The 11320-nt window shown below is 44.9% G+C and overlaps 1 protein-coding gene across 1 annotated transcript; it reads right to left on the bottom strand.

The window, feature by feature from the left end:
- Positions 1 to 261: 261 nt before the first annotated feature.
- Positions 262 to 10394, bottom strand: mmp23bb (matrix metallopeptidase 23bb). The gene is made up of 8 exons (XM_088078393.1): positions 9816 to 10394; positions 5944 to 6044; positions 4932 to 5086; positions 4586 to 4753; positions 3151 to 3315; positions 2490 to 2600; positions 2287 to 2413; positions 262 to 1633 (listed from the first exon to the last, which is right to left on the bottom strand). Exons 1-8 carry the CDS (start codon positions 9891 to 9893, stop codon positions 1441 to 1443), a joined length of 1098 nt encoding a protein of 365 aa, XP_087934519.1. The 5' UTR covers positions 9894 to 10394; the 3' UTR covers positions 262 to 1440.
- Positions 10395 to 11320: the final 926 nt, after the last annotated feature.

An 11320-nucleotide genomic window follows, 5' to 3' on the forward strand; every position in this document is an offset into this window, starting at 1 on the left:
ACACGTTCTAATGACATGTTGTTCTACTAACATGCTCACATGTTTATTATTGACGTGATCATTTTAAAGCAGCTGATCAAAGAGTTTGATCAGAGACACGGAGTTCGACCTGAGACTGACAGAAAATATTTACAACAAACAAATAAAAACACAAAATAACAAACAAACAAACATGCAGATAAACAGAAAAACAAACAAACACACAAACAGACAAAAACAAACAAACAAACACTAAACAAATAAACAAACGTGCTGACCAGCGGAGATTAAAACAGCCGACAGATTTTATTTGTGATACAAATACAGCAAAGCATTCTGGGTAAAATCACTAAAAGAACGTACCAACACATTTTTATTTGTTTTATGTTTTTAAGACGTCATGGGACCCGCAGGACAGACTGGGGACGTCACGGGACCCCGAAGATGGACCGTGGGCGTCTCGGGAACCGTAGGACAGACTGCGGACGTCACGGGACCCCGAGGATGGACCGTGGGCGTCTCGGGGACCGCAGGACAGACTATGGACTGTCTCCGCTCAGCACGCGTCTCCTTAATGTAGCGTCAGTAACGTTTAGTTTAAAGGACAAAAAACAGAGCAGTGAACTTTGTGGACATTTCGTCCCTCCTGGAGGACTATGGGTTTATGAAGTCCTACAGAATTATGAGGACCTGTCCTCTGACAGGACAGATACAACAACACAGCGTCCTGCTGGGAGGCTTATGAGGACATCCTGTCCTGCCTGAAGGGTTACAGAGACACGACATGATGTCAAGATGCTATGGGGACAAAATGTCCTGACACTGCAGACACAATGTCCTGATGAGAAGTTTACAGAGACACAACTTATGGACAAGATATTTATGAGAACACGTCCCAGTGACATGTTTGTGAGGACATGATGTCCGGACAAGATGTTTATGCGGACATGATGTCCTAATGAGATGTGTGTGAGGACACGACGTCCCGACGACATGTTTCTTAGGACATGGCATCCTGATGACATGTTTGTGAGGACACAATGTCCTAAAGAGATGTTTATGAGGACATGATGTCCTGATGAGATGTGTATGAGGACATGATGTCCTGACGAAATGTTTATGACATGATGTCCTAATGAGATGTTTATGAGGACATGATGTCTTGATTGATTATCCGGGACTTAATTGGTCTTTGACGTCCTACAGGAAGTTTGCAAGGACCTTCTGCAGGTGAATGAGGTCCCCTGGAGGACAATGAGGACGATGAGATCATGCTGTTACCACAGAACTGCCACAGTGACCCGTCTTTTGACCGACATGTCAGCAATGTATGTAAAAATGTCCAAAGGTGTCCCAGACGTCCTCCTCTGAGCTCTCAAAGCGTCCATCGGACCCAAACGTACTCACAGTTGTTGAGTTTTCTGTGGTTTGTCCATTGTCCTGTCCTCCGTCCCGCCGTCCTCAGCTGTTGGACGGTGGCTCCGGCTTCAGACGGATGGCCCAGGAGTTGGCGGACACAATGTCCCCCCGCCGATGAACACGGCAGGTGTACACGCCCTCGTTGAACTCGTTGGCGACGATGCGGAGGTCTCGGTCCTTCATGACGATGTAGCCGGGGATGGACGCCAGGATCTGCTCACCGTCTTTGTACCAGCTGCAGGAGACAGGAGACAGGAGACAGGAGACAGGAGACAGGACAGAGATGACTTTCCCTCCACCACAGGTGAAGAAGACGAGTCTGGTGTTAGGCGACCCCCCTGTCCTCGTCCTGTTTTTTTCCAGTCAAATATTAACAAGACTAACGAGTCCGTCTTTGTTAATTTAACCTATCAGTTTTTACGTATCTTTTTTATCCATCTTTTTTAACATATCCAGCTTTATTTATTTAACTTATCATTTTTTAATTATTTAATGCAACTATCTTTAATTATCTGTCCTTTTTTACATATCTATCTTTATTCATTTAACTAGTAAATGTTATTAATCTTTATTGATCCAGTCTTTTTTAACTTATCTATCTCTCTTTATTTATCTGTCATTAAATGACTTACCTATCTTTAAATAATGATTATCATATATAATACACGATAACATATATATATATATATATATATATATATATATATATATATATATTTCTTGTTATTTATTTATTTATCTTTATTGATCTGTCAGTAAAGCCGGTGTATAATCAGGACTGGTGGACTGTTGTTGTGGACTGGTGGACTGATAAAGACATACATTTGGACTGTGGGACAGAATGTTTTGTGGACTGACAGATGAATTGTTCGGTGTGGATCGGCTGACCTGACTTTGGGGGTCGAGCGGGGGTTTTTGGTTCCACAGCGAAAACCCACCACCTTCCCCCGGGGAACCATCTTGATCTTGACATTGGCCGGCGGCGGCGTTGGCGTGGTAACCGCCTCCAGAGGCTCTGGAAGACAGGAAATGAGGGTCATTCCTAAGCGGCCAAGACAGAGGTCGGATTTCTGCAGGACACGGAGGCTCACCGAAGCAGAGGTCACAGCGCTGAGGACAGTTCTTCTTCATGAATGTCTTCCGGCGCTCACAGAAACCCAGACGAGCCCACGGGTCGCACACGCGCTTCTTATCCAGACACCCTGTGACGGACAGGAAGTACTCACTTGGGAAAACACCAGCTCAACGCCACCCGAAACCACAAAGACACACTCTCATCACAAACCAGCCCACACATCTACAGGACACACAGCAGCAGAGGGACTCAACCTATGGCCCCAGGGCCAAATGTGACCCCTGACAGGGCCGCTGGTGCCCCCCCACACATTTTCTAGCCGACACTGAAATAAAGTGATTGACTGTGAATTTGTTTAAGTCTCAATAAGGTGCCAGAGTCCAGACAGAGGGCCTAACTAAGACCATAATGTCGTTAGAAATGTCCTACAATCCTGAAAACGTCCTAAAATTCTTAAAATATCTTAAAATCCAATAAACTTTCTATAATTGCAAAGTGTCCTAAAATCCAAGATACCCTCTAAAATTCTACAAACATCCGAAAATTAAACAAATATCCTAAAGTACTAGGGACATGTTTGGGGCCCCTGTGGTTGGACCCTGGCCTCCTTTAGGGTCGGGGTCCTTTGTCCCACAGGATGGGCTTAGGGTTAAGGGTTTGGATTTAGCTCAGCTTACCATAGAGTCTCTGGATGCCCCACACGTCGTCCTGGGCGATGTTCCTCTGACCCGTGTACGTGGCGTTGGGATGCATCAGAGCCTGAGGGTCTCTGGAGTGCCACAGGCCGAGAGCGTGACCAATCTCATGAGCCGCTACCTGCACCAGGTCGTTCAGCCACACACCTGCACGGTCACATGATCAACACCTGCACAGTCACATGATCAACACCTGCACAGTCACATGATAACACCTGCACGGTCACATGATAACACCTGCACGGTCACATGATAACACCTGCACGGTCACATGATAACACCTGCACGGTCACATGATCAACACCTGCACGGTCACATGATCAACACCTGCACAGTCACATGATAACACCTGCACAGTCACATGATCAACACCTGCACAGTCACATGATCAACACCGGTCACATGATCAACACCTGCACGGTCACATGATAACACCTGCACAGTCACATGATAACACCTGCACGGTCACATCATAACACCTGCACGGTCACATGATAACACCTGCACAGTCACATGATCAACACCTGCACAGTCACATGATCAACACCGGTCACATGATCAACACCTGCACGGTCACATGATAACACCTGCACAGTCACATGATAACACCTGCACGGTCACATCATAACACCTGCACGGTCACATGATAACACCTGCACAGTCACATGATCAACACCTGCACAGTCACATGATCAACACCGGTCACATGATCAACACCTGCACGGTCACATGATAACACCTGCACAGTCACATGATAACACCTGCACGGTCACATCATAACACCTGCACGGTCACATGATAACACCTGCACAGTCACATGATCAACACCTGCACAGTCACATGATCAACACCGGTCACATGATCAACACCTGCACGGTCACATGATAACACCTGCACAGTCACATAATAACACTGCACAGTCACATGATAACACCTGCACAGTCACATGATAACACCTGCACGGTCACATGATAACACCTGCACGGTCACATCATAACACCTGCATGGTCACATGATCAACACCTGCACAGTCACATGATAACACCTGCACAGTCACATGATAACACCTGCACGGTCACATGATCAACACCTGCACGGTCACATGATAACACCTGCACAGTCACATGATAACACCTGCACAGTCACATGATAACACCTGCACAGTCACATGATAACACCTGCACGGTCACATGATCAGATGATGCATTCCAGAACCATCAATCATTTAGTCCGCCAGAAAAAGATTATGTGTCATGATACACAAACACCAGGTACCAAACACTCTCCTGATGACACCTGAGGGTTCAGAGTATATGGTTCAGGGTTTAGGACTCAGGGTTCAGAGTATATGTTTCAGGGTTTAGGACTCAGGGTTTATCATCGAGGCTATATGGGTCAGGGTTCAGAGTTCAGGTACCTTGCTTCCAGCTGAACCTGGACTTGCCGAGGATCCAGAACTCGTGGTTGTCAAAGTGGATTTCTCCTCGTGGCGGCAGGAAGGCATGAGCCAGCTCACCGTTCAAACCGTCGAAACACGGGTGGAGAGGAGACCACCAGCAGTCAGTGTGGTTAAAGGTGTAGAAACCTAACACACACACACACACATACACACGCACACACACATACACACACAAACACACGCACACACACGCACACACACATACACACACAGTGACATACTCATTAAACTGTTTCCTGTCTCACTTGTTTTTCTCTGTGATTTTATTTTGACTCCTCCCCTTCCTGTCTTCCTGTGTACCTACCGATGGTGATGTCAGCGGCAGTGATGTCAGCGGTGGCGTTGCCGTTGACGATCTCGGTGAAGGTTAGCGGAGACACGTCGCTCCACTTAGTGAAGGCGATGCTGATGGCCTTCCTGGTGTCCTCCACGTTCAGAGTGTTAGGGAACTTTATGATCCTGAGGGACAGTGAGAGGGACAGACAGAGACAGACAGAGGGAGAGAGGGACAGAGGGACAGACACAGAGGGAGAGAGGGACAGACACAGAGGGACAGACACAGAGGGAGAGAGGGACAGACACAGAGGGAGAGAGGGACAGAGGGACAGACACAGAGGGACAGACACAGAGGGAGAGAGGGACAGACACAGAGGGACAGACACAGAGGGAGAGAGGGACAGACACAGAGGGAGAGAGGGACAGACACAGAGGGAGAGAGGGACAGACACAGAGGGAGAGAGGGACAGACACAGAGGGACAGACACAGAGGGAGAGAGGGACAGACACAGAGGGAGAGAGGGACAGACACAGAGGGAGAGAGGGACAGACACAGAGGGAGAGAGGGACAGAAAGACAGACACAGAGGGAGAGAGGGACAGAGACAAAGGGACAGATAGACAGAGGAACAGAGACAGAGGGAGAGAGAGGGACAGAGACGGAAGGACATGGGGGACAGACAGGATGTGGGTCAGTTCAGCTCTAATCAGCAGTTTTTGTTGCCCTGAGTTTTGCCTCTCAGGCATCTCATCCTGTGCGATCAGTTCAGCCAATCAGTTCTATTCTCTGTGACATCACCTGTCAGCAGGTGTCCACGGCACGTCACACGGAGACATTTCTACTCGGCCTTTAAACCCACCTCCAGGGGGTTAACGAACTCCATTGCTATGGCAACCAGAGAGCAACAACTGCAGTTTAAAAACAGCCACATGACTACCATACCAGACCAGCGGCCCGGAGACTTCAGGGTTCAGGGTTTAGACTTCAGGGTTCAGGTTTTAGACTTCAGGGTTCAGGGTTCAGGGTTCGGGATCTCTTACCTGTACGTGAGGTTGTGGTGAGTCCACTTGTGTCCCACAGGGTTGATGGCGTAACGTTTGACTCTGGTTCCTCCGTATGTCTCCGTCACTCCGACAGACACCTGAAACACAACAACCAGATCAATTACCAATGACATCATCAATCAATCAAATTGTTAATCAATCAGGTTGTTTATCGATCAGACCCCTGAGGCTCCGCCTCCTCTGTGTAAAGGCAGCTGATTGGTTGAGGGTGCATTCGGGCTGTCAGGATGGATGTTTCCAAACACCCCCTCAGTGTTCTGAATCGCCTCCTGCAGGGCGCAGGGGCTGGTGGGTAATGTAGTCCAGGTGTGTGAGGACAGCAGAAGAAGAGACGTGGAGGAACAGAGCGGAGTGAGACGTGGCAGCGGACTGATGGAGGACAGATGTGAAACAGCTGTCCCCCACATGTGGACGTCCTCAGCTGGACTCACTGTTTACTGAGCACTTCCTGTCTCTGATACACTGAACACACGTGACGCCACCGCGTTTAAGACAAACAAACACGAGTCAGACACACGGAGAGAAGGAGGAGGAGAAGGAAGAGGAGGAGGAGGAAGAGAAGGAGGAAGAGGAGAAGGAGGAGAAGGAGGAGAAGGAGAAGAAGAAGGAGGAGAAGGAAAAGAAGAAATCCAAAATCCAAATCCAACTTTATTTATAAAGCACTTTAAAACAACCACAGTGGACCAAAGTGCTGTACAGAAGTAAAATACAAGACAGATTAAAAGACATAAAACAAGAACAAATATATATATACACACGTGCACATACATACACATACATATACATACATATATACATATATACATATATATATATACATACATATATATACATATATACATACATATAAATAAATAAAATGAGCAATAAAATAAAATAAAGCAATAAAATAAAATAAAACAAAATAAAATAAAGCAATAAAATAAAATAACAATACATTCAACATCTCACATGATGCTAAAAAGCCAGGGAGAAGAGATGTGTTTTAAGATGGGATTTAAAAACAGACAGAGGAGGCCTGTCTGATGTGTGGAGGCAGATCATTCCATAGTTTAGGAGCTGCTACAGCAAAAGCACGGTCACCTCTGAGCTTACGCTTAGTTTTAGGTACACTCAGGAGCAGCTGATCAGCTGACCTGAGAGAGCGGAGGGGTGTGTAAGGCTGCAGCAGTTCGGAGAGGTAGGGGGGAGCGAGACCATTTAGGGATTTAAAAGTAAATAAAAGAATTTTAAAGCTGATCCTAAAATGTATGGGCAACCAGTGAAGAGAGGCTAAAATGGGGGAAATGTGCTCGTGCTTACGTGTGCCAGTTAAAAGACGTGCCGCAGCATTTTGCACCATCTGAAGACGGGCAACAGAGGACCCACTAACCCCCACATAAAGTGCGTTACAGTAATCCAGCCTAGTGGTCACAAAGGCGTGGATTACTGTTTCAAAGTGCTGCCTTGAAAGAATTGGTTTAATTTTGGCAAGTTGCCTCAACTGGAAGAAGCTTGACTTAACAACCGAACTGATTTGACAATCGAGCTTGAGATCAGCATCCACTTTAAACCCAAGATTTGTGACGGTTGGCTTGATGAACTGGGCCAAGGAACCCAGATCTACAGGGGGGGGGCCCAGTGGTGCCACCAAAAACCATCACCTCTGTCTTTTCCTCATTAAAATTTAAAAAGTTTAAAGCCATCCATGCCTTTATGTCATCTAGACACCTGAGTAGCGGTTTGACAGAATAAGAATCTTTCTTTTTGAGAGGGACATAAATCTGACTGTCATCCGCGTAACAGTGGAAGGAAATACCATGCTTCCTCAGTATGGAACCAAGTGGAAGCAAGTAGAGCGAGAAAAGAAGAGGCCCTAAAACTGAGCCCTGTGGGACCCCACATGAGAGACGAGAAGAGGAGGACACAGAGTCACCAAGGCTGACACAAAAGGTTCGATCAGCCAAGTATGACCTGAACCAGTCCAGTGCTACACTCCTGATACCCACCCACTGTTTCAAACGAGAGATTAAAACCTCATGGTCCACTGTGTCAAATGCAGCAGTTAAATCTAAAAGCACAAGAATAACACAGTCACCAGAGTCAGTGGCTAAAAAAATATCATTAAAAACTCTTAAAAGGGCTGATTCGGTGCTGTGCAAGGTTTTAAAACCAGATTGGAAGACCTCAAGTATTTGGTGCTCTTCCAGAAAAACAAAATACTTGAGGTCTTCCAAAGAAGAAGAGGGAGAAGAAGGAGGAGGAGAAGAAGGAGGAGGAGGAGAAGGAGGAGGAGGAGAAGAAGGAGAAGAAGAAGGAGGAGGAGGAGGAGAAGAAGGAGAAGAAGAAGGAGAAGGAGGAGAAGAAGGAGAAGAAGAAGGAGGAGGAGAAGAAGGAGAAGAAGGAAAAGGAGGAGAAGAAGAAGGAGGAGGAGAAGGAGGAAGAGAAGGAGAAGAAGAAGAAGGAGGAGAAGAAGGAAAAGGAGAAGAAGGAGGAGGAGAAGAAGATGGAGGAGAAGAAGGAGAAGGAGGAGGAGAAGGAGGAAGAGAAGGAGAAGAAGAAGAAGGAGGAGAAGAAGAAGGAGAAGAAGGAGGAGAAGGAGAAGAAGAAGAAGAAGGAGGAGAGGAAGGAGGGGGAGGAGAAGGAGGAGAAGAAGAAGAAGGAGGAGAGGAAGGAGAAGGAGGAGAAGGAGGAGAAGAAGAAGAAGGAGGAGAGGAAGGAGGAGGAGGAGAAGGAGGAGAAGAAGAGGAGGTCATGTGATGATGGCGTCCTCCGTCTGATCACATTCGTTAGATGTTAAAAAGTCTCTCAGAGAAACAGCGAGCTGAAACCTCGACAGCTGACTGAGCAGGACTTTTCCAGGACTTTTCCAGGACTTTTCCAGGACTTTTCCAGGACTCTGAGTCAGATTTTAAAGGCGGAACATTCGGTGACTTGATGCTCCTCGTCGGCTCTTTCTCGTCACTCTTTCACAGATAAATATTATTTAAGAAAAAGTGAGATCAGGACTGAATATCTAAATGTAACTTAGGGACCGTTAGTTATTTATGGGGCGGATGTGAAGGAGGGACAGATGACGAAATGTCTGGATTTTGTTTTTATTTTACTGCTGATTCTTAAAGAAAACGAACCATCAAAGAAAAATTTCTGGTGTTTTTTTGCTTTTACAAAATTTGGCAAAACTTTTTCATAAAAAAAATTTTAGTGATTTTTTTTGTTTTTGTTTTTTTATTTCAGTGATTTTTTAAAATCTGTTTTTTATTGAAAAGTTTGGGGTATTTTATTTCTTCAACAATGTTTGGCAACTTTTACACAGACAATTTGGTGATTTCTTTTTCTCTGACACTTTTTAGCATTTTTTTTTTAAGAAAAATAAAGATGCAGCTGTTTTTAAAAATTACCAAAAAATGAAACTGTAAAAACTGAAATTATTGTTGGACTTGCATATTTGAACACATCACGTCTTATTTTTCAGGTTGGTGAAACTACATTTTAAGACTTTTCAAAAACCTTACGGTTATGTCACAGGCCTGGAAATTGCAAATTCAATGACTTTTCAAGGAGGGTTTTCCAGGAAGCAGGCGATGTGAAAACTCTGAGTATGTTAACAGAGGAGGGAGACTCTGTCATCTGTCCCACAAAGAGTTAAGCCAAACCCTGAGTCAATCACCATGGTAACAGAAGACATGTGACGTCATCTTAAAGATGATCAATAAAGTTTTTAAATGATTTAAAGATTAAATTATTTCCTGAAACTGAACTTTTCTGATAAACTTCCTCCAAGTCCCCCACACACTGTGTGTGTGTGTGTGTGTGTGTGTGTGTGTGTGTGTGTGTGTGTGTGTGTGTGTGTGCGTGAGGTCACCGACCTGCGGCCTGAGAGCGGCTCCGTCCACCTTCATCATCATCAGCAGCAGCAGCAGCAGCAGCAGCAGAGGCTCCATCATCTACACTGTCCACCACATGACCAATCAACCAACCAAACAACCAACCAATCAACCAACCAACCAATCAATCAATCAATCAATCAATCAATCAATCAATCAATCAATAAACCAACGATCAGACAGACAGTCTGTGTCCTTGGAAGAAGCGCGTGTCCAAAGAAAACAAAGATTCACGTGCTCATTTCAGGTTCCTGCAGATCCTCGTGGCTCCGGGAGACCCGAAGACAGACCCGGAGGACAGACCCGAAAACAGACCCGGAGGACAGACCCGAAAACAGACCCGGAGGACAAACTCGGAGGACAGACCCGGAGACGCGTAAAGCCGCAGCGCTTTCTGGAGCTGAGTCGCCCGCAGAGTGTCCCTGTTGTCCTCAGTGTTTGTCCCGTCCTGTGTTTCTGTCCCGTGTCTCCGTCCCGTGTCTCTGTCCTGAGTGTCCCCGCGGTCCCGGGACCCGGTGTGAACAAAGTGAGGAAGTTCCCGGTCGGTGCGCTCGCTGCTGCAGTGGGCTGGTCCGGGGGGGCGGGGTCAGGTGTGAGCGGTGTCCCCTTACAGGAGAGAGTTTAACCCTTTGTGCTCCCGGCGTGTCTCTGAGGACATTCAGGGACACTGTGTTTACTTTGAGTCTTCACATGGAGACACTTTCATTATTTTTATGTTTTTATATGCGCACCCTATCAGATATTTTATTTCTATTTTTATATTTATTTTTATTTTGCAGCTGTTTTTATCTTTATTTTTTATGCATTGTTATTTATTTATCTTTATATTTATTTTTTAACTGCACCTCGGGACCTTTCTATGTAGCTGTTTTTATTTGTAGCTTTATTTCTATTTATTTATTTACACTTTCATATCTGCAGTGAAGGAATTGTTTTCCTCCTTTTCTCCGATTCAGGGGTTCTTTTTCGGGAGCTTCTCCTCGGCTGATGTGAGGGTCTGAGGGCAGAGGGAGGGTGCCTGCTGTAAAGCCCTCTGAGGCAGACTGTGTTTTGTGATAATGGGCTCTATAAATAAAATTGACTTGACTTTTATACTTACTTTTCTATTTTTTTTTAATATATTCATCTTTATTTCTATATCTGCACTTTTGCAGATGTTTTTATTGTAGATTTATTTCTGCCTATATATGTTCACTTGCAATGGAGGAACTGTTTTATAGTTATTTTCATATATATCTTCATTTTATATTTTTGCATCTGCACTTTAGAAGCTATTTTTTATTTAATATTTATTTATTATATATTTATTTATATTTTATATCTGCAGTGGAGGAACTGTTTTTATACTTATATTTATTTATATATTTATCTTTTATTTATTTCTAAATCTTTATTTTTATATCTGCAGTTGAAGGACTGTTTTTTACATTTATTTTAGTCTTTAATCTTTATATTTATTCATTTTTTTTATTTCAGTATTTTTCTAT

The sequence above is a fragment of the Plectropomus leopardus genome, chromosome 6 (genome assembly GCF_026936395.1).
Source record: "Plectropomus leopardus strain MGB_pleo_1.0 chromosome 6, ASM2693639v1, whole genome shotgun sequence".
Classification (NCBI taxonomy): domain Eukaryota; kingdom Metazoa; phylum Chordata; class Actinopteri; order Perciformes; family Serranidae; genus Plectropomus; species Plectropomus leopardus.

Excerpts from the sequence above, each read along its gene's own strand:
- mmp23bb (XM_088078393.1), bottom strand. The coding sequence starts at position 9,893 with ATGATGGAGCCTCTGCTGCTGCTGCTGCTGCTGCTGCTGATGATGATG. Across the intron at positions 3,316-4,585 it reads CAGGTTCAGCTGGAAGCAAG|GTGTGTGGCTGAACGACCTG; the intron begins GTACCTGAACTC and ends GTGACCGTGCAG. Across the intron at positions 2,414-2,489 it reads GCGCTGTGACCTCTGCTTCG|AGCCTCTGGAGGCGGTTACC; the intron begins GTGAGCCTCCGT and ends CCTGTCTTCCAG.